The 24,244-nt window shown below is 42.4% G+C and overlaps 1 protein-coding gene across 1 annotated transcript; it reads right to left on the bottom strand.

The window, feature by feature from the left end:
* Positions 1–13,065: 13,065 nt before the first annotated feature.
* C14H19orf18 (chromosome 14 C19orf18 homolog) lies at positions 13,066–18,880 on the bottom strand. Its single transcript, XM_045133290.1, has 4 exons — positions 18,868–18,880; positions 18,296–18,398; positions 15,826–15,992; positions 13,066–13,163 (listed from the first exon to the last, which is right to left on the bottom strand). Exons 1-4 carry the CDS (start codon positions 18,878–18,880, stop codon positions 13,066–13,068), a joined length of 381 nt encoding a protein of 126 aa, XP_044989225.1.
* Positions 18,881–24,244: the final 5,364 nt, after the last annotated feature.

The following is a 24,244-nucleotide window of genomic DNA, read 5'->3' as shown; positions in this document are numbered from 1 at the left end:
AAAAAAAAAAAAAAAAAAGGAACAGAATAAACATTCATACTGCAAAGATGACATTGGTTAAGGCACTTGCCTGAAAAAGCAAAGAACTTAGGTTCAATTCTTCAGAACCCACATAAGCCAGATGCACAAGATGGTGCATGTGTCTGGAGTTTGTTTAAAAAGATGAAGCCAGGACCTACCTAAGGACCTACGGGGCTACAGAAGTGGCAGTGAGCCTGGACTAGCACAATCTGTCAGCAGGAGTGAGGCTGCTCCCTCCCTCCCCCAGCCCGGGACACCTGGATACCCTGATAAGAGTTAGGTTTCGCGTTCCCTGGAGCCTTGTGAACTCTTGCCACTTGCCTGGCACATCCTTGTATGTTAATGAGGTATCATTCAAAGCCTCTGCACAGCCAGTCCCCCTACAGCCCATACCCTATACCTTTCCCTGGCACTACTTAGTTACTACATGTTAATAAGGCATCAGCAGGACCTTGAACTAACCAATCCCCTATAACCGGGATCTACCCATACCTCTTCCCGCTCTTTCACAAATGCTTATAAACTCACTCCCCTGGCAAATAAAGGAGCTGTTCTCTGAAGCTTGTCTCCCAGGTGTTTCTTCCCATCGCACTCATGGCTCCTGAAGACCCTGCTCCGCAGTTGCCTGGATGCTCCTGGGAAAGTGATGCACAGTGGCCCCAGGGTGGCTGGGAACCTCAGGCAGCCTGTCTGGTTTCTGAGTCTGGCTCTTGGAACATCACCAGAGCATTTAGTTTCAGGACTTGTTCCAAAGCACATTTTTATTTCCAATTCTTTCCCCATTCAAGTGAACTATATGACTTTGGTGTATATTTGAGAACATTACACCCCACCACTGTGGTTATTATGGACCAGGTACCTATACTTATTAGAAGAAGGAACAATTGGGCTGGAGAGTTGGCTTGGTGGTTAAGGCACTTAGTGGATAAGGCATCTACAAAGCCTAAGGGCCTAGGTTCAATTTCCCAGTACCCACGTAAAGCCAGATGCACAAAGTGGCACATGCACCTGGAGTTCATATACAGTGACTAGAGGCCCTGGTGCACCCATTCTCTCTCTTTCTCTCTCTCCCTCTCTCTCTCTCTTTCTCTCTCTCTCTCTCTCTCTCTCTCTCTCTCTGTGTGTGTGTGTGTGTGTGTGTGTGTGTGTGTGTGTGCTTGCAAAAAAGTAAATAAAAAAAGAAGGAATAATTACCTCTCTAAATCTGCAGGACTTTTTTATAGCTGAAATTAAAAACAGCAAAACTAGAACACAGATTATAGTTTTTTGTTTTCCTAATATAAAATATAATGTTGCTTCCTATTGTTTGGGAAGAGTACTGCATTATATGCTACATCACAAGATAGGCTACTGTTGGGAGCCATTGGGCTGTCCTTGAACCTGTAGCATTGGGCTGTGTGGCAATACGACTGTTTGCACCAGCAAGCAAGCAAGATTGTGTAAATTCAGCATTTCTGGCAAGAGCTGACTGATCCTTTAACTCTTGTGCTTGTATGAGGAAGTTATTGCCGGGAACAGAGGGTCTGTCTGTCTCCCAATCTTTGAATAACTTTTGCACTGATAAGTGATTGAGGTACATGACGCTGTAACAGGAAGAAGTTGTTTTGACAGAAACTTGTGTAAAGGTCATTTAATATTTTTGTACATTGCCTTATTATTTGCAAGAGCTTATAAAAGGGACTGCTGAGAAATAAACGGGGCTTCAGCCTTTGTCTGCAGTCCTTGCTTGCACTCTTGTCTCCTGTCTTTCTTTGATCCTCACTCCCCATCAGGCTCGCGCTGTTGTAGCCAGCAGGCTCCCACAGGCTGTGAAAAACTCTTGACAAAGACCTGAAGGAAACTGCATTCATTTTACTAAGCAAAAGAAGCCATTCTGAGAACTCTATATACGGGACTATATGGTTCCTACTGAGTGGCATTCTGGAGAAAGCAAAAACAACTGGCAGTGATAATGTGGAGACCATGAAAAGGCTGCCAGTCCGCAGGGATGAGAGAGGCAAAAGTGTAAATGAGAAATGCTAAGTGAGTCCTCTGGTTTTGTAACCAAATGAATGTATTTACACCTGGGGGAGCAGAAAGCCAAGGTTAAGCATGACAGAGAAATAAGGGTAAAGACAGCTCTGTTACCTGTAGCAGGTAGATACAGCACAGTGGTTATTTCTAAATAAAGGAAGCATGGGGGCTTTATTGGGGATCCCATAGGAAAGCACTTTAGTGACACGCACATTCCTGAGCATGCTCAGTTAAAGAGAACATTACAGACTTCCGGTTAAGATGGCGGCATAGGTACCATGCCAAAGCAGCCTGGGGGGGGGAAAAGATCAAAAAAACTCAGCAAAATATACACTTCTACTAAAAAGTGAGGTGTATAGGAAATTGAAGCAGCAGCGGAGAAGTAGGAGAGATCCAGAGCACCCAGAGCCCACACAGGCGGGAAAAGCGGCTGCGGCAGCTCCGCCAATCTCGACGGCGGCGGCGGCGCACTAGAAAGCCGCCAAGCTCAGCTCGAGCCGCAAGAAAAGCCAGGTACGGGCGCTTCCCCTCACACCGCGCTCTCCGCAACTCGGAAAACGTGAAGGAAGAGCGGCAGTGAGCAGCGGAGGAGCAGAACGCGAGGTAGAAGAACGCTTGGAGCAGCAAGAGAACCAGAGCAGCTGCGGCTCCCTCCCCTCCCCCACTGCCTGAGCACAGCTCCGGCGAACAGAGCAGCGGTCCCGGGACCCAGCCACGCCAACCTGACCCAAGCAGGAGCAGAGTTCAGCAGCAACATCAGTGGCTCCAGCACCAGTAACAGCGGCCTAAGCAGCAGCAGACCGAGGAAGCGGCAGAAGCTTCAGCTGCTGACAGACCCAGTGGGGGAGCTGATCTGCAGGGCCACAGTTGCCAGGCTTGGCTTGCCCCGCAGGAAAAACCAGTGCCCAGCTCCAGAAATTACAACAGCAGCCCAACGACCCAGGCAACAACTTGACTGAGACCAAACTCATCCAAGGTAACTGGGTTTGCACCAGGGAAGGGTCTCATTTGGTCACAAGCTGACTTGGATCCCTCAACAGACCAGAAATCTTAACCTCTATGTTGATAGAGGATCTGGTTGTTATAATAACTACTCTGGCATACATACTTGGGGCTGTTTTTGACTGAATGGGTACAGTGTTTAGTTAACTTTTAGAATCTACCTGTATTTTATTCCACTCAGCCTACTTGAATACTCCCATAGCAGGGAAACTCAACCCCTAGGAGCACCTTTGTAGATACTCTCAGAGTCTTAAGAGCCACATCTAACACCTCAAGCTCCTACCCTGAAAATATATAACATCAAACCAATTGATACAGCTAAGAATACCCAGCTAGCTAGAAAATCCAAGCATTAACTTAATCCAAGATGCAAAAATATATACATTATAACACAAGAAACACTAAAAAGCAAGGCGATATAAATCCACCTAAAAGTATTAATGCATCAGAAATGACCTCCAGTGAGAACGAGTTAGAGGAAATGCCTGAGAAAGATTTCAAAAGAATGATTGTAAATATGCTCAAAGAAGTCAGAGAACAAATCAAAGGAGTCAAAGAGGAACTTAAAGAGAAAATCAAAGGAATCAAAGAAGATGCAGGACACCAATTTCATGAAATAAAGAAGGCAATACAAGACATAAATAAGGAAATAGAAATAATAAAGAAAAACCAGTCAGAATTACTAGCAATGAAGAACACAGTTAATGAAATAAAAAACTTTGTAGAAAATCTCACTAGTAGAATGGATGAAGGAGAGGATAGAATATCTAAGCTAGAAGACCAGGTGGCAGATCTAATACAGGCCAACAAAGAGAAAGACAAACTTATAGAAAAGTATGAGTGGGAATTTCAAGATATTCGGGACACTATAAAAAGATCAAATATTAGAATTCAGGGCATAGTAGAAGGAGAAGAATTTCACTCAAAAGGCATAGTAGGTGTCTTCAACAAAATCATAGAAGAAAATTTCCCCCAAATTGGGAAAGAGGTGCCAATACAGATACAGGAAGCCTTTAGAACCCCAGCCAGACAAAACCTGGAAAGAACCTCTCCTCGCCATATTATAATCAAACTTGCAAATACACACACCAAAGAAAAAATATTGAAAGCAATTAGAGAGAAAAATCAAGTTACCTACAAAAGTAAGCCCATCAGAATTACAGCAGATTATTCAACACAAACTTTTAAAGCCAGAAGGGCTTGGAGTGATATACTCCAAGTTCTGAAAGATAACAACTGTCAACCAAGGTTACTTTATCCTGTAAAGTTATCCATTCAAATAGACGGAGAAATAAGGACATTCCATGACAAAAGCAGGTTAAAGGACTATTTGAAGACAAAACCAGCTCTACAGAAAATACTTGATAGAATCCTCCATGCTGAAGAAAAGGAAAAGCACACATATAAGGAACCTAGAAAAAACAAGCAATACTCAAATACTTGTTAAAAGAGCACAGGTAGAACCGGAACCACAAAAAAAAAAAAAATGGCAAATATAAATACACACCTTTCAATAATATCTCTTAATATCAATGGCCTCAATGCCCCAACAAAAAGACATAGGTTGGCAGACTGGGTTAAAAAGCAGGATCCTACAATTTGTTGTATCCAAGAAACTCACCTTTCTACAAAGGATAGACCTTTGGGTGAAAGGTTGGAAGATGGTGTTTCAAGCAAATGGGCCTAGAAAAAAAGCAGGGGTTGCTATCCTAATATCTGACAAGGTAGACTTCAGTCCAATGTTAGTCAAGAAAGATAAGGAAGGTCACTTTATATTGATTAAGGGCACACTCCAACAGGAGGACATTACAATCCTAAACATATATGCACCTAACATGGGGGCTCCCAAATTTATCAAACAAAAACTATTAGAACTAAGGTCACAGATAACACCAAACACAGTGGTAGTGGGTGACTTTAACACCCCACTCTCACCAATTGACAGATCATCCCGGGAAAAAATAAACAGAGAGGCATCTGGACTAAATGAGGTCATAGAAGGAATGGACTTAACAGATATATACAGGACATTTCATCCAAAGGCTGCAGAATATACATTCTGTTCAGCAGCACATGGAACATTCTCTAAAATAGACCATATATTAGGACACAAAGCAAATCTTAACAAATTCAGGAAAATTGAAATAATTCCTTGCATTCTATCTGACCACAATGGAATTAAACTACATATCAGTAGCAAGAAAGGCTATAGAGCATACACAAAATCATGGAAACTAAACAATACAATACTAAATGATGAATGGGTCAATGAAGAAATCAAAAAGGAAATCAAAAAATTTATAGAGTCAAATGACAATGAGAATACAACATACCAAAATCTCTGGGACACAATGAAGGCAGTTCTAAGAGGTAAATTTATAGCCTTAAGTGCCTATATTAAGAAATTAAAAAGGTCGCAAGTAAACGACCTAATGCTTCGCCTTAAAGCCTTGGAAAAAGAAGAACAAGGCAAACCAAAAGTCAGTAGATGGGAAGAAATAATAAAGATTAGGGCAGAAATTAATGAAATAGAAACAAAAAGAACAATCCAAAGAATTAATGAAACAAAGAGTTGGTTCTTTGAAAGGATAAACAAGATTGATAAACCCTTAGCAAATCTGACCAAAAGAAAGAGAGAAGAGACACAAATTAATAAAATCAGAGATGAACAAGGTAACATCACAACAGACTCCAGAGAAATTCAAAAAATCATAGGGACATACTATAAAAGCATATACTCCACAAAGTATGAAAATCTGAAAGAAATGGATGATTTCCTTGATCTATATGACCTACCTAAATTAAATCAAAATAAGATCAATCACTTAAATAGACCTATAACAAACATGGAGATCCAAACAGTTATCAATAATCTCCCAACTAAAAAAAGCCCAGGCCCGGATGGATTCACTGCTGAATTTTACCAGACTTTTAAGGAAGAGCTAACACCATTGCTTCTTAAGCTTTTCCAGGAAATAGAAAAAGAAGGAATCCTACCAAACTCCTTCTATGAGGCCAGCATCATCCTGATACCAAAACCAGGCAAAGATAGAACAAAAAAAGAAAATTACAGACCAATCTCCCTCATGAACATAGATGCAAAAATTCTCAACAAAATATTGGCAAACAGAATACAAGAGTATATCAAAAAGATCATTCACCCTGACCAAGTAGGCTTTATACCAGAGATGCAGGGATGGTTCAACATATGCAAATCTATAAGTGTAATACATTACATAAACGGGTTGAAGGACAAAAATCACATGATCATCTCGTTAGATGCAGAGAAAGCATTTGACAAAATCCAACATCCCTTCATGATAAAAGCCCTACAGAAGCTGGGAATAGAAGGAACATATCTCAATATAATAAAGGCTATTTATGACAAGCCTACAGCCAACATATTACTAAATCGGGAAAAACTGGAAGCTTTTCCACTAAAATCAGGAACAAGACAAGGGTGTCCACTGTCCCCACTTTTATTTAATATAGTTTTGGGAGTCTTAGCCATAGCAATAAGGCAAGAGACACACATAAAAGGGATACAAACTGGAAAGGAAGAGCTCAAGTTATCATTATTTGCAGATGACATGATTCTATACATAAAGGACCCTAAAGACTCTACTAGCAAGCTGTTAGAGCTGATCAAAACCTACAGCAATGTAGCAGGATACAAAATAAATATCCAGAAATCTGTAGCCTTCATATATGCTAACAACAAACACACAGAGGATGAAATCAGAGAATCACTCCCATTCACAATTGCATCAAAAAAAATAAAGTACCTTGGAATAAACCTAACCAAGGAAGTAAAGAATCTCTAAAATGAGAACTTTAAAACTCTCAAGCGAGAAATTGCAGAAGACACTAGAAAGTGGAGAAACATCCCTTGTTCCTGGATTGGAAGAATCAATATTGTGAAAATGGCAATCTTACCTAAAGCAATCTACACATTTAATGCAATCCCTATCAAAATTCCAAAGGCTTTCTTCATGGAAATAGAAAAAACAATCCAAAAATTCATTTGGAATCACAAAAATCCTCGAATATCTAAAATAATACTGAGCAACAAAAAAGAGGCTGGTGGTATCACCATACCTGATTTTAACCTATACTACAGAGCCATAGTAACAAAAACAGCGTGGTACTGGCACAAAAACAGACATGTAGATCAGTGGAACAGAATAGAGGACCCAGATGTAAGCCCAAGTAGCTATAGCCACCTGATATTCAATAAAAAAGCCAAAAATACTCATTGGAGAAGAGACAGCCTCTTCAGCAAATGGTGTTGGGAAAACTTGATATATATCTGCAGAAGGATGAAAATAGATTCTTCTCTCTCGCTATGCACAAGAATTAAGTCCAAATGGATTAAAGACCTTAACATCAGACCGGAAACTCTGAAACTGCTAGAGGAAAAAGTAGGGGAAACCCTTCAACATATTGGTCTTGGCAAAAACTTTCTGAATACAACCCCAACTGCTCAGGCAATAAAACCACAGATTAACCACTGGGACCTAATGAAATTACAAAGATTTTGCACCGCAAAGGACACAGTGAAAAAAGCAAAGAGGCAACCTACAGAATGGGAAAAAATCTTCGCCAGCTATATATCTGATAGAGGATTAATATCTAGGATATACAAAGAACTCAAAAAGTTAAATAATAAGGAATCAAACAAGCCAATCAAAAAATGGGCTATGGAGCTAAATAGAGAGTTCTCAAAGGAAGAAATACGAATGGCATATAAGCATCTAACAAAATGTTCTACATCACTAGTCATCAGGGAAATGCAGATTAAAACTACATTGAGATTCCATCTCACTCCTGTCAGATTGGCCACCATCATGAAAACAAATGATCATAAATGTTGGCGGGGATGTGGAAAAAAAGGAACCCTTCTACACTGCTGGTGGGAATGCAATCTGGTCCAGCCATTGTGGAAAACAGTGTGGAGGTTCCTAAAACAGCTAGAGATTGATCTACCATATGACCCAGCTATAGCACTCCTAGGCATATATCCAAAGGACTCATCTCATTTCCTTAGAAGTACGTGCTCTACCATGTTTATTGCTGCTCAATTTATAATAGCTGGGAAATGGAACCAGCCTAGATGTCCCTCAACTGATGAGTGGATAATGAAGATGTGGCACATTTATACAATGGAGTTCTACTCAGCAGTAAAGAAAAATGAAGTTATGAAATTTGCAGAAAAATGGATGGACCTGGAAAGGACTATACTAAGTGAGGTAACCCAGGCCCAGAAAGCCAAGCGCCACATGTTCTCTCTCATATGTGGATCCTAGCTGCAGATGACTGGGCTTCTGCGTGAGAATGAAAATACTTAGTAGCAGAGGCCAGTAAGTTAAAAAGGAGACATAAAGGGAAGAGAAAGGAAGGGAGGAGGGTACTTAATAGGTTGATATTGTATATATGTAAATACAATGATTGTGATGGGGAGGTAATATGATGGAGAATGGAATTTCAAAGCGGAAAGCGTGGGGGGTGGGGAGGGAGGGTATTACCATGGAATTTTTTTAATAATCATGGAAAATGCTAATAAAAACATTAAAAAAAAAGAGAGAGAACATTCCAGAGCACACTCAGTTTAAGGTGACAGTTCAAGAAGGAACGATGGGGGCATTCATTGCTCATGAACTACATGTTGGAAAGATTAGAATGGTGGACAGGAACACAGTTGAGCCTCTTTGTTTGTGTCAAAAGATGGTAGACAGGAGTGCCTTGTCATGCTTGTTTTCTAAAATTTTGGCTGAAAGAAAAGTAAAGAACATTTTAAATATTTATTTATTTATTTGAGAGTGACAGACACAGAGAGAAAGACAGATAGAGGGAGAGAGAGAGAATGGGCGCGCCAGGGCTTCCAGCCACTGCAAACGAACTCCAGACGCGTGCGCCCCCTTGTGCATCTGGCTAACGAGGGTCTTGGGGGACCGAGCCTCGAACCGGGGTCCTTAGGCTTCACAGGCAAGCGCTTAACCGCTAAGCCATCTCTCCAGCCCCGTAAAGAACATTTTAAAGGTCCCTAACGCTCCACTTGCTGCTGGTGACTTGCTTTCAGTTGACTTCAGTTGTTTGCTTTCAGTTGAATTAAAAACATTTTATCTTGGAGGCCATACAGCTGAGCACTATGTTATTATATTGATAAATATTTGAACTCACTTTGCCATACCATCAAATGAACAAGCTGATGGAACATAGTTCTTTTCAAAGATTTGTTGAAGAACCGAATGGTTTTTTAAAAAAATATTTTATGTGTTTAAGAGTGATAAAGAGGGCGCAGGAGCATGCCAGGGCCTTCTGCCACTGCAAACAAATTCCAAATGCATGCACCACTTTGTGCAACTGACTTTAGCTGTTTACTGGGGACCCAAACCTGGGACATCAGACTTTGCAAGAAAGTACTTTTAACCACTGGGCCACCTCTCCAGCCCCTAAATATTTGTAAAAACACATTGAATGTGTGTCTACTTGAAATTCTTACATCAGAAATGTACTCTTCAGTAGGTAGAGAGCTACATGTCTGCAATCCTCAGCATTCAGGAGGCAGATGCAGGAAAATTGTAACTTTAGGGTTAGCCTGCACTACAAAGCAAAATCCTGTCTCAGAAAAACCAATGTAAGGGGTGGACAGATGGCTCAGCAATTAAAAGCACTTGCTTGCAAAGCCTAATGGCCCAGGTTAAAGTCTGCAGCACCCACATAAAGCCTGATGAACAAAGTGTTACATTCATCTGGAGTTCATTTGCAATTGCAAGAGGCCCTGGTGTGTTCATATACTCTCTCTCTCTCTCTCTCTCTCTCTCTCTCTCTCTCTCTGTCTCTCTCTCTGTCTCCCTCTCTCTGTTTGGAAGTAAATAATAATTTAAAAAAAAAATCTAGGGATATGGTTCAGTTGTAGGGTGTTTGCTTAGCATATGTGAGACTTGGAGTTAGTGAGATCTCCAATACCATGAGTGAGAACTCCAGTTCTTTGAAGTGGGGGGTGGGAATACCCCTCTGTGTGGTCATATTTGGAGATGGAGACTTTGGGAGGTCATTAAGTCTTGAGGGTGGGTCCTCTAAAGAATGGGATGAATGTCCATGCGGTTTTACAAGACTGGGTCTCCCCCTCCTGATCTCTGCCCTCTTCTCTCTTCTCTCTTCCTTTCCCTCATCTCCCTTCCCTTCCTCTGTTCCCCTCACTCTCCATCTTTATCACTCTATTTCTATCATCTATCTTCCCATCATGTATGTTTATTTTTTATTTGTTTGAGAGCAACAGACACAGAGAGAGAGAAAGAGAGAGAGAGAGAGAGAGAGAGAGAGAGAGAGAATGGGTATGTGCCAGAGCCTCCAGCCACTACAAAGGAACTCCAGACGCATGAGCCACCTTGTGCATCTGGCTAACATGGGTCCTGGAGAGTCGAGCCTCGAACCGGCGTTCTTAGGCTTCACAGGTAAGTGCTTAACCGCTAAGCCATCTCTCCAGCCCCCACCATCGATGTATCTATGTCACGATATACTCTGGCCTTTGCCAGAATCCATGCTGGCACCCTGACCTTAACACTCCCATCTGCCAGAACCATGACAAATATATTTCTTTTTCTTTCTTTCTGTAAGCCACCCAAACTACGGCATTAGTTGTAGAGGCCCAAGCAGGCTGCCAGCAGACGTGGTCTGTAGTGTCTTTGTGAGTTGAGTTTGTCCCAGAGAAGCTGCATTTGGCTTTCTTCCATGGTGATGAGGCTGCAGTGAGGGGCACCTGGAGGCCAGGGAGGCCCTGAGAGTGAGTGGCACACCTGCACAAGCTGCTGCCCGATGCGCTACCCCTCCTACACAGTGCCCCGTCTAGGCAGGTTCAAACGGTTGGCTGAAAGACTTTGGACTGACCCGGCTCCTAGAACGCAGCACCGCCCCATCCATGTTAAATAACCTGTTCTTTATGTGTGTTTGTTGGTCGTCGTTGTTGCTGCTGCTGCTGTTTTTGAGATAGGGTCTTGATCTAGCCCAGGCTGACCTGGAATCACCATGTAGTCTCAGGCTGGCCTCACACTCATAGTTAACCCCCTACCTCTGCCTCCAAGTGCTGGGGTTAAAGGCATGAGCCACCACACCAGGCTAATTGTTTTAAATTAATTTAGTAAAATTGGAAACTGAAAGGAAGAGTTGGGAAACCCAAGTCTAGCTTCACCTAATCAGAGTTAAACTAACTTTTTTCTTTAATGACTGAAATGAGACCTAAATAATGTACTATAGAAATACAACTCAGGCCGGGCATGATGGCACAGGCCTTTAATCCCAGCACTCAGGAGGCAGAGGTAGAAGGATCACCATGTGTTTGAGGCCACCCTGAAACTCCATAGTGAAATCCAGGTCAGCCTGGGCTAGATCAAGACCCTATCTCAAAAAGAAAAAAAAAAAAAACAACTCAGAGCTGAAGAGGTTGCTCAGTGGTTAAAGTGCTTGCCTGCTAAGCCTAAGGACCCAGGTTTAATTCCATAGTACCCACATAAGCCAGATGCATAAGGTGGTGCATGCATCTGGAGTTCCTTTGCAGTGGCTGGAGGCCTGGCATGACCATTCTCCCTCTCTGTCTCTCTCTCTCCCTCTCTCTCAAATAAAAATAAAAACAAAGATTAACAAAAAAGAAAAACATGTTAAAAAATGCAACTCAGTGACCTGTAGTATACTCCCAATGTTGTATAGCCATAACTGACGCCAAATTTTAAAACGCTTTTTATTTCTCCAAAACGCAGCTCTATTCACTTCATTCCCTATCCCCCACCCTTGAAAACACTGATCCATTCTTGGCAAGAGTTCTGAGCATAAGAATGGAATCAGACCATAGGTGTCTTCCTTCTTACACTTGGCATAGTATTTTCATTGTGTGTACACTCACACCACTACCTTCATTGCTGAAAATATTCCTCTGTGTGGACACATGACATTTTGTTCATCCATTCATCAGCTGGTGGGCATGTAAATTGCTTTAACCTGTAGGCTCTGATGGCAATCCTAGGGTTGAAGGAGGAGGTATGCACATGTGCACACGTGCGTGTGTGTGTGTGTGTGTGTGTGGTTTTGTTTGAGAAAACATCTCCCTCCATAGCTCAGGCTGCACTCTAGGATGATAGGTGTGTGCTGGCATAGACCTGTGTGTACAGGGGTTTGTGCGGACACGTGTGCCTGGCAGTGGAATCGCTGGGTCATGCAGCAATTCTAGTGTATCCTTCTAGCAACTGCCAGGGTGTTTTGCAAAGTCACCAGAGCACACAGACTAGGTCTTGACTCTTCAGTCTTCCCACAACCCTTGACTACTCCCAGCTTCTTGCACATGGTACCTCCACTGCCTAGCGCCTCCCTGAAGAGCTGGGCCTAGCAGGGCACACGCAGAGCATGTCTTCACCTGGTACTGTGCCTACGCTGACATCTGCAGTTTCCTCACTGAGCAGAGGAAAATGACTAGGATTGATAGAAACTATCTTAGAAAGTTTTGCAGTTTTGTTTTGTTTTTCAAGGTAGGGTCTCGTTCTAGACCAGGCTGACCTGGAATTCATCAGCTCAGGCTGGTCTCAAACTCAATGAGATCCTCCCACCTCTGCTGGGATGAAAGGTGTGCACCACGACACCCAGCAGAAAGTTTTGTTTAATGAAAGTATGTCTGCTATCACAGGCCGGGGGACTGCCCAAAGGGATCAATTTTATTTCTGATGGGGAGCAAGAGAAGAAAATCCTGACCATTTCTCTTTATCCCAAATGAACTTCGATTTATTTTTCTGTTTTCTACTGAACTTATTCATGAACTATGAGCACTAAGAAATAAAATAATGGCATTGTCGCATGAATTTATTTTCTGTTACATACTGTCGTATGAATTTATTTTCTGTTACATACTTCTCAAGTTTGTTCCTTAAGAGAACTCAACAAGGCTCCCTGGGAACATGTCCTGTTCATGTTCTTAGGAACGTGTTACCCCAGCAATATGTTCTCCACATAGGCTAGCACATCCTGTGTCTCCTTCATTTAATTTCATAAGTCCTCCATTTGAATTATCTTGTTGTTGGAAAACGTTTGCTTTCCCTTCAGTTTCTTCTTTAGGATGCTTTCCTTTCTTTTTGTCTTAATAACTGAAATGAGAAATGATGCTTTTGAGATTCAAATAAAGGTAAGAGGCTGGAGAGATGGCTTAGTGGTTAAGGCATTTGCCTGCAAAGCCTATGGACCCAGGTTTAATTTCCCAGTACCTATGTAAGCCAGATGCACACAAGGTGGTACATGCATCTGGAGTTCATTTACAGCAGCTGGAGGATCTGCCATTCATTTTCTCTCCCTCTCTCTCTCTCGCTCATAGCTAAATAAAATAAATCTATATACAAATAGAGGTAGAATATATTTAAAGACCGTATGGATAGGGGAGCATAGAAGAATGAAGGCATGGGAGGTGAAATTTTCAAGTGATAATGAATGTTACTTGCCTAACAAGAATGGTGAAATTTTTATTTATTATTTATTTATTTATTTATTTATTGAGACAAGATCTTGCTATGGCTCCCAGGCTACCTTTAAGCTCACAATCTTGCTGCCGATACTTTCTCAACCCTTGGATTAAAAGTCTATGCCACCACACCCAGCTAAAACTTAATTTTTAAAATTATTTTCCTAACATTTTTGTTCCAACCTTACTATGCTCAATGCTAAGGAAGGGAGGTTAGAAAAACTATAATTCAGTATGACATAAAGACATTTTAAAAGTATTTGGGGGCTGGAGTGATGGCTTAGCAGTTTAAGATACTTGTCTGAGAAGCCTCAAGATCCATGTTCAATTCCCCAGTATCCACGTAAGCCAAATGCACAAGGTGGCACATGTGTCTGGAATCCATCTGCAATGGCTAGAGGTCTGGCAACCCATTCTCTCTCTATCTGCCTCTCACTCTCTTAAATAAATAAATACAATATTTTTAAAGTATTTTCTGGGCTGGAGAGATGGCTTAGAAGTTAGGGCACTTATCTGCAAAGCCTAAGGACCCAGGTTCAATTCCCCAGTACCCATGTAAGTCAGATGCACAAGGTGGCACATATGTCTGGAGCTCATTGGCAGTGACTAGAGGCCCTGGCACATGCATGCTCTCACTCTTCTCTCTCACCCTCTCTGTGTCTCTCTCCTCTTTCTTTCACAAATAAAAATAAAATTTAAAAACGTATTTTCTTGTGCCGGGCATGGTGGCGCATGCCTCTAATCCCAGCACTCAGGAGGCAGAGGTAGGAGGATCACCGTGAGTTTGAGGACACCCTGAGACTCCATAGTGAATTCCAGGTCAACCTGGGCTAGAGTGAGACCCTACCTCAAAAAAACAAACAAAAAAGAGTATTTTCTTTTTATTTCATTATCTTATTTGCAAGCAGAGAGAGAGAGAGAGAGAGAGAGACATAAGGGCCTCCAGCCTCTGCAAATGAACTCCAGATGCATGTACCATTTTGTGCATAAGGCTTTACATGGGTATTGAGGAACTGAACCCTGGTCATTAGTTAAGCATTGCAGGCCAGTGCCTTAACCACTGAGCGATCTCTCCAGCTCTGAAAAGCATTTTCTATGGGTTATAAGGGCTGACAGCCTTGGCAGGCATCACTGCTATCCTTGGCCTCTGCCTCTGCCAGGCTGTCTGTTGACAGGAATGTTTGGAGTGATTCACACCCAGAACACTGTTACATTTGGATCAGACATTTGAACTCCACATGGTTTTGCTCCATACATTTTTAAGACAGATGACCAAACACCTGAAAGCTTTTACAACATCAAGCTAACAATGAGCATTTCTAGTCTCCTCTCGTCTCTCCCATGTCTGTGGTAGGTGTCTCAGACACACCCTGGGAGAAATGATTTCTTTTTGTATCAGCTTGAATTCCACCTCCAAGTCAGAGTGAAGCAAATGATATGTCTGCTTCGTTAGTTACCAATTATTGTGACCCAATATCTGATCAGAAGCAACTTAAGGAAGGAACTGGTATATTCTTGCTTGAAGTCTCAAGGAATAGGAGCCAGCTGATCACATTGTAGCCACAGGCAGGAAACAGATGGCAAACCAGAAATAAGGGAAGGCTACTATAAAACCTCAAGATCTACCCCCATGATCCAGCAAGGCTCCACCCCTAAAGGTTCCACAACCTTCCCAAACAGGGCCAGCCATCTGGGGCCTAAGTGTTCAAACCCAAGAGCTTATGGGGGCATTTCACATTTAAGCTACAACACTGCCTATTTATAAATGCAGGAATAATGTCAGTAATATGTATGTCTTAGGGGAAATATTCCAGAAAAGGTTGTTTTTTGAACTCTGTCTTAAATCCTTGGAATTGCTTTTAAATGAGAACCAAGTATCCCATTCACTCTTGTATGTGATGCGATGAGAATGGTTCATTTATACAGCTGTAGACATGAGTATCTAATTTCTTATTTATTTTTTAAATATTTTATTTATTTATTTGAGAGAGAGAGAGAGAAAGGAAGAGGTAAATAGAGGGAGAGAATGGGTGTGCCAGAGCCTCCGGGCACTGAAAACAAACTCCAGACACATGCACCACCTTGTGCATGTGGCTTACATAGTACTAGGGAATCGAACCTGTATCCTTAGGCTTCATAGGCAAGCATCTTAACCACTAAGTCATCGCGCCAGCCCAAGTATCTCCTTTCTTATCTTGAACTTTATTAGCTCCTACTTGTCTTTGCTTTTGAAAACCAAACTATCCTCACCAGCTGAGTTGTCTTATAGCCCTGGATCTGGCAAGTCAAACAACCTGAGCTAATGAACTTCCCCAGCTCCTTCTCTTTCTCTGGAGGCAGGTGGGAAGACGCGTCCTGGCCATCATCTTCCAAGAACTCCTTGTCATCTCCTAAGAGTGGAATCTCAACAATTTCATAAAGCTTCTCAAGCTGCTGGCTTTCCTCTGCCTTGGCCAGTCGACTAGAGAAGGATAGAGACAAATTTTAAAGCATGTTTTATGGTGTTGTCATATCTTTCTTGACATTTCATTGACAACCTCCAAATATAGAGACAATATTATTTTCATAATCCCCTCTCACCATCTTCCCCTTCCTTCCCCCCATTTCCCTTCTACTGAATCCCTTATTCTTATTCTATGTATTTACTTATTTATTTATTTTTGAGAGAGAGAGAGAGAGAGAGAGAGAGGATAGAGAGAGAATTGGCATGCCAGGGCCTCAGCCAGAAATTGAACCTCAGACACCTCCGCCACCCTAGTGGGCATGTGCGACCTTGCACTTGCCTCACCTTTGTGCCTCTGGCTAATGTGAGATCTGGAGAGTCAAACCTGGGTCCTTAGGCTTCGCAGGAAAGCACCTTAAGCACTACGCCATCTCTCCAGCCCCTTTATTCTTTTTAATCTCTCTTCTGTCTTGACGTCATCACTTTTTCACTTTTCATATCTTGATCATGGGACTTTTAACTAAAGAGAAATTTCTTACTCGTGGTGATAGCTAGGGGTGGGTGGCAGAAACAGACTTTTTAAATTGAGCTGCTTTGTAAGTATTTATGCATGTTCATGTCAGGTCTCTTGCTGCTGCAAACAAATGCCAGATGCTTGCAGCACGCTTTTGCACCTGGCTTTATGTGGGTACTGTGGAATTAAACCCAGTCCCACTGGCTTTGCAAGAAAGTGCTTTTAAGTGTTGAGCCCTCTCCCCAGGTGCACAGAAAAGACGTTAACATCAGAATAATGAAGGGCAGATTTCAAAGTCTATGCTGACCACCCAAGGAGTAGTCTATTTCCAAAGTCTGGATCAATACCGGGACAAAGAAGTGAATGGGACACTTAAGTTGGATAAAAACTTTAAGGATTGGCCAGACAGAAAAAAAAAAAAAAATTCCACAATCAAGACAAATCATATTTCTTTTACATTGACCAACACTGTATATATTTCTTAAACACAATGCTTTGAAACATGCATACCTTATAAAATGAATATATCAGACTAATTAAAATATGCATCCACCTTTAATCCTGGCATTCTGGAGGCAGAGGTGGGAGTACTGCTGTGAATTCAAGGCTAGCCTAGCACTACAGAGTGAGTTCCAGGTCATCCTAAGCTAGAGTGAGACCCTATCTTGAAAAAAAATAAGACAAAACAAAGTATATATATGCACTGGGGGCTGGGGAAATGGCTAAGTGCTTGCCATGCAAGCAAGAGGAAATCAGGGTCCTCAGAACTTCCACAAAAGCTAAGTATGATGGCACACACCTGACCACAGCACTGGTGAGAAGGAGAAAAGAGGATTCTTGGGGTTTGCTGGCCAGCTAGTTTACATGAATCAGTAAACTCTAGGTTCAGTGTGAGAGTGTGTGTCATGAAATAAGGTGGTGGGGCAGGAGATGGCTCGGAGGTTAAAGGCACTTGCTTGCAAAGCCTGACAACCTGGGTTCAATTCCCCAGTATCCACAAAAAGCCAGGCACACAAAGTGGCACATGTGTCTGGAGTTCATTTGCAGCAGCGATAGGCTCTGGAGCACCCATACTCACTCTCTCTCTCTCTCTCTCTCTCTCTCTCCCTCACTCCTTCCCTCCTTCTTCCTCCCCAAAAAATACAAATACAAATATAAAAAGTAATGTGAAGGGCAACTGAAGAGGACAACCAACATTGACCTCTGGACACAAATTTGCAAATGCACACATACACATATACACATATGAAAAATATGTATTTACTTATATATTTACCATTTTATGGTAAAACACTTAATATCTATTCTTTCAAGAATTTTCAGCTATACAATATATTGTTATCAACTACAGCCACTATGTTATACAATACAGCTCTTGAAATTTTTCCTCTCATCTGAGCTGAGTAGTGCTTAATATCATGATACAACTGTCCACACCTTGAAAAACGCTAGTCTGAAAAGGTACAATGGCTATAACTTTGCAATTGCAAGAATAATCATCATTATTCTTTAAGATTTTTATTTATTTATTTATCTGAAAATAGAGAGAAAGAGAGAATGGGCATACCAGGGTCTCTAGCCACTGCAAGCCAACTCCAGATACATGTGCCAATTTGTGCATATGGCTTTAAGTAGGTACTGGGGAATCGAACCCAGGTCATTAGGCTCTGCAGGCAAGCACCTTAACTGATGAGCCATCTCTCCAACCTCATCATTCTCATTGTCATCATCCTTTAATATTTAACAAGTCACCAGTTAATATGTTGTATCATTTCAGGATGGAAGAGGTTATTTCACATACACTTACTATATCATGTAGGAGACCACGAGCCCACATAACAGGGCAACACTGAAGGCTATGCCTGTAACCTGAAGTACTTTAACAAGACCAGGTCTATGTGAAATTAATCCTAAAAATGAAAAGAAAAGAAGTTTTCAAAAAAAATCACCTTAGCTGTGTCTTGTGGTTAACAAGTTTGTTAATCGCATTGTTACTACAACGAAGAAATAGTAGACTAACGCAGAAATACTTGTACAGATGACACTCCTAATTCTTAAAAACACTGAAGCTAAACGGTGCAGCCTGTATAAACAAAAACTATTTCAGCTCTCAACATTTCCTGCTTCAGGGTCCAAAGATATGACTCAGCAGTCAGAGGCACTTGCTTTCAATGCCTGATGGCCCAGATTCAATTCCCCAGTTCCCACAGATGCACAAAGTGATGAATTGATGCATGCATCTGGAGTTCGTTCATAGTGATAAGAGGCCCTGGTATGCCCATTCTCTCTCTCTCTCTCTCTCTCTCTCTCTCTTGCTCACTTTCCTTGCAAATAAACAAATAAAATATTTTTTAAACACCCCTGCCTCCCGTCTTTTGCCACTTCCTAACATTTGACAATTTCTTCTACATTGTTCTATAGGTACACTGAACCCTATGGCAGCACCTGTCACCTGTAGTACACTGATCCCTATAGAAACATCTGTCACCTGTAGTACACTGATCCCTACAGAAACACCTGTCACCTGTAGTACACTGATCCCTATAGAAACACCTGTCACCTGTAGTTCACTGATCCCTATAGAAATGCCTGTCACCTGTAGTACACTGATCCCTATAGCAGCACCTGTCACCTGTAGTACACTGATCCCTACAGAAGCACCTGTCACCTGTAGTACACTGATCCCTACAGAAACACCTGTCACCTGTAGTACACTGATCCCTACAGAAACACCTGTCACCTGTAGTACACTGATCCCTACAGAAACACCTGTCACCTGTAGTACACTGATCCCTACAGAAACACCTGTCACCTGTAGTACACTGATCCCTATAGAAACACCTGTCACCTGTAGTACACTGATCCCTATAGAAACACCTGTCACCTGTACACTGATCTCTATAGCAGCACCTGTCACCTGTAGTAAACTGATCCCTATAGAAACACCTGTCACCTGTACACTGATCCCTATAGAAGCACCTGTCACCTATACTACACTGATCCCTATAGCAGCACCTGTCACCTGTAGTACACTGATCCCTACAGAAGCACCTGTCACCTGTAGTTCACTGATCCCTATAGCAGCACCTGTCACCTGTAGTACACTGATCCCTACAGAAGCACCTGTCACCTGTAGTACACTGATCCCTACAGAAACACCTGTCACCTGTAGTACACTGATCCCTACAGAAACACCTGTCACCTGTAGTACACTGATCCCTACAGAAACACCTGTCACCTGTAGTACACTGATCCCTACAGAAATACCTGTCACCTGTAGTACACTGATCCCTATAGAAACACCTGTCACCTGTAGTACACTGATCCCTATAGAAACACCTGTCACCTGTACACTGATCTCTATAGCAGCACCTGTCACCTGTAGTAAACTGATCCCTATAGAAACACCTGTCACCTGTACACTGATCCCTATAGAAGCACCTGTCACCTATACTACACTGATCCCTATAGCAGCACCTGTCACCTGTAGTACACTGATCCCTACAGAAGCACCTGTCACCTGTAGTTCACTGATCCCTATAGCAGCACCTGTCACCTGTAGTACACTGATCCCTACAGAAGCACCTGTCACCTGTAGTTCACTGATCCCTATAGAAGCACCTGTCACCTGTACTACACTGATCCCTATAGCAGCACCTGTCACCTGTACTACACTGATCCCTATAGCAGCACCTGTCACCTGTAGTACACTGATCCCTACAGAAGCACCTGTCACCTGTAGTTCACTGATCCCTACAGAAACACCTGTCACCTGTAGTTCACTGATCCCTATAGAAGCACCTGTCACCTGTACTACACTGATCCCTATAGCAGCACCTGTCACCTGTACTACACTGATCCCTATAGCAGCACCTGTCACCTGTAGTACACTGATCCCTACAGAAGCACCTGTCACCTGTAGTTCACTGATCCCTATAGAAGCACCTGTCACCTGTAATACACTGATCCCTATAGCAGCACCTGTCACCTGTAGTACACTGATCCCTATAGCAACACCTGTCACCTGTAGTACACTGATCCCTACAGAAATACCTGTCACCTGTAGTACACTGATCCATACAGAAACACCTGTCACCTGTAGTACACTGATCCCTACAGAAATACCTGTCACCTGTAGTACACTGATCCATACAGAAACACCTGTCACCTGTAGTACACTGATCCCTACAGAAATACCTGTCACCTGTAGTACACTGATCCATACAGAAACACCTGTCACCTGTAGTACACTGATCCCTATAGAAACACCTGTCACCTGTAGTACACTGATCCCTATAGAAACACCTGTCACCTGTAGTACACTGATCCCTATAGAAACACCTGTCACCTGTACACTGATCTCTATAGCAGCACCTGTCACCTGTAGTAAACTGATCCCTATAGAAACACCTGTCACCTATACTACACTGATCCCTATAGCAGCACATGTCACCTGTAGTACACTGATCCCTATAGAAACACTGTCACCTGTAGTGCACTGATCCCTATAGCAGCACCTGTCACCTATGGACACACTGAACCCTATACAAATACCTGTCATCTGTAGATATACTGATCCCTGTGTCAACTCTGTTGCCTGTAGATATACTGACCTCTAGCAATTCTTATCACCTGTAGATGTGCTCACTCCACACCTGTCATGTCCAGATATACTGATCCCTTAGAGAAACTCCTGTCAGGTAATCTTAGCACTTGAGAGGCTGAGGTAAGAGGATCTTTATGAGTTTGAGACCAGCCTGGGCTACAAAGTGAGTACCAGGTAAGCCTGCACTAAATACACTAATCCTTTATAGCAACTCTTCTCACCTATAGACATGCTGACTCCATATAGCAACACCTGTCACCTGTCAGCTTAGTTTTAGGGCCCAGGTGTTTCCCTGATGGCCTTGAATTAATTAAATGGAATTACAGGGCAATATGGAACAGAATTCTAGAAACCTGTCTTCCAAGCACTGGATTTCAGATCCATGGAATATGCCCTAAAGCCATGGTTTTTCACTGTGGGCTCAGGTGGATCACTCTTCACTGGATGATCTGAAATTCAAAAACAAAACAGAATTATGCTTTTGTATAAAAAGAGCAGTCCAATGATTGTAAAATCTAGCCAATTACAATGCTTACTCCTTCCCCCATATTTGGTCTTCTCTTCTGTTGTTCCACTATTACAGAATCAAGAGTTTTTCTGAGTGGTCTGGAAAAAAGCATGATGTTAACACCTAAATGGGGGAAAAAAATCAAGTAAGCCTTTGGGGAAACAAACAAACAAACTAGGAGCAGCTGTGAAGATGGCTCTGTGGTTAAAGTCACTACTTGCTAAGTCTTCCAGCCCAGGTTCAATTTCCAAGCCACCAATGTAAATTGGATGCAAAAAAAAGTGGCACTAATGTCTGGTGTTCCTTTGTAGCAGCAAGTGGCCCTGGCACACCTGTTCACATCCCCACACACAAATAAAAATAAAAGAAAACTGGGACTATAAATAGGTTAACTTCTCATTTGAGGTATGGATTGTATCGGTGTGAACTTAACATTCTGTCAACTTTCCTGTAAGTCTTCAAATTTTCACAATGAAATATTGTGAAGGAGAAAAGAACATGAATTACTGATTAAGTTTAGGTACAATGAGAATTGAAAATTGGCCCCTGGGCTGGGCATGAGAGAGGTCACAAGAAACCTGGGCAAAAGAAGCATTATAATTCTAGTGTGGGTGCTAAAGAGATAGATGGCTCGGTGGTTAAGGTGCTTGCCTGCAGAGCCTAACAACCTGGGTTTGATTCCCCACTACCCATGCAAACCCAGATGTACAAAGTGGCAAATGTGCCTGGAGTTCATTTGTAATGGCTAGAGGCCCTGGCATGCCCATTTGTGCTCTCTCTCTCCATGCAAATAAATAAATAAAATAAAGCTGCTGAAAAATATTTTAAAAAATTAAAAGTCTGCACGACCCATTTTCATTAACAAGGAGGGTCTAATCCTAAGTAATGGTACCAAACTGTATTTACTGAAAAGAAAACTAATAAATTAAATTAAAAAAAAAAAGTCTGGGGCCACCTAAACTCAAGCAAATTGAAGAAGGAACAAGAAAAAAGCAGTCTGAGGGCTGGAGAGATGCTGATACAGCTAAAGGTGTTGGCTTACAAAGCCAGATGGCTTCTGGGCTTCACTCCCCCAGCACCTACAAAAGCCAAATGCACAAAGTGGCACAAGCTTCTAGAGCTTGTTGTCTAGAAGAGAGGCCCTGGTGTGCCCATATTCTCTATCTACCTCTTTCTCTGTGTCTCTTGCTATCTCAAATAAATAAAAATATTTTTTTAAATTTATTTTTACTTTTTCAAGGTAGGGTCTCACTCTAGCCCAGGCTGACCTGGAATTCACTAAGTAGTCTCAGGGTGGCCTCGAACTCACAGCGATCCTCCCACCTCTGCCTCCCGAGTGCTGGGATTAAAGGCGTGCGCCACCACGCCCGGTAAAAATATTTTTTTAAAAAAAGGATAGCTTCTGGGTGTGGTGGCACATGCCTCTAATCCCAGCACTTGGGAGGCAGAGGTAGGAGGATCACTATGAATTCAAGGCCACTCTGAAACTACATAGTGAATTCCAGGTCAGCCTGGGCTAGACCAAGAGGCTACCTTGAAAAATCAAAAAAAGAAAAGTAGAAAGAAGAAAGAAAGAAAGAAAGAAAGAAAGAAAGAAAGGAAGGAAGGAAGGAAGGAAGGAAGGAAGGAAGGAAGGAAGGAAGGAAGGAAGGAAGGAAGGAAGGAAGGAAAGAAAGAAAGAAGGAAAGGAAGGAAGGAAGGAAGGAAGGAAGGAAGGAAGGAAGGAAGGAAGGAAGGAAAGAAGTAAAGAAAGAGAGAAGGAAAGGCAGGAAAAAGAAAGCAGCTTGAGATAGCAAATTTGGAAAACTCTTTTGTGAAGCTTTGCTACAAAGAGGAGATGAGAAATGAGAGCAACTCTGTACCTGGAGCTTCAGGGCAGAAGCCCCGGCTCTGGCGGCCCCCTAAGTTAGACTTGACCACCTGTTATGCAAATTAAATATGTCAGTTAAAGAGACAAGTAATACTGAAAAGTGGAGAAAGAATCAACATACTGGGAAGAGGAACATATAATGGGATCCCGTGACTCCCAAGTCCATCTCCGGGACACTGATAGTAAAGTATATTTAAATGGAGGAAGAGTTGGGGCAGAAGGTGTGCACAGTCAAGGTGTGGGCTCTCCCCATACCAAACCCTGCAAGGTGGTCAAAAATTGTTAACTTGTGAATCCCTTGTCATCAACTGAAGGAGACCAATCTGGCTCCTACAAGATGATCCGCTCCAGGGCATCTCCTCCCCATCACAGATAACTGCCCCCATATCGTGCTGTAATTTGAATGAAACATGTCCCCCATAGGCTCACGTGTCTGAACGCTGGATCCCACAGCTTGTGGTGCTTTTGGGGAAGGTTCAGGGCTGGAGGAAGTGAATCACTGGCGGTGGGCCTTGGGGTTTTATAGCCCATCCCCAGTCCCCACTTTCCCTCTGTTTCCTGATTGTAGATACAATGGGACAAGCTGTCTTGCCACTCCTGCTACCATGCCTTCCCAGGTACCAGGGACCTGTCCCCCTAGAACTGTAAGACAAAATAAACCCTTTGTTTCCTCAGACTGCTTCTTGTCAGGTATTAGGTCACAGAAACAAGTAATGTAATTCGTAAAGGGGTGGCCTGGCCTGTGAGGACTGCTGCTATTCCTGGAGTCCAA

This window comes from Jaculus jaculus, chromosome 14 (genome assembly GCF_020740685.1).
Source record: "Jaculus jaculus isolate mJacJac1 chromosome 14, mJacJac1.mat.Y.cur, whole genome shotgun sequence".
Lineage (NCBI taxonomy): Eukaryota > Metazoa > Chordata > Mammalia > Rodentia > Dipodidae > Jaculus > Jaculus jaculus.
The sequence above is the reverse complement of the archived record's forward strand: the minus strand, read 5'-3'. Positions and strand labels throughout refer to the sequence as shown.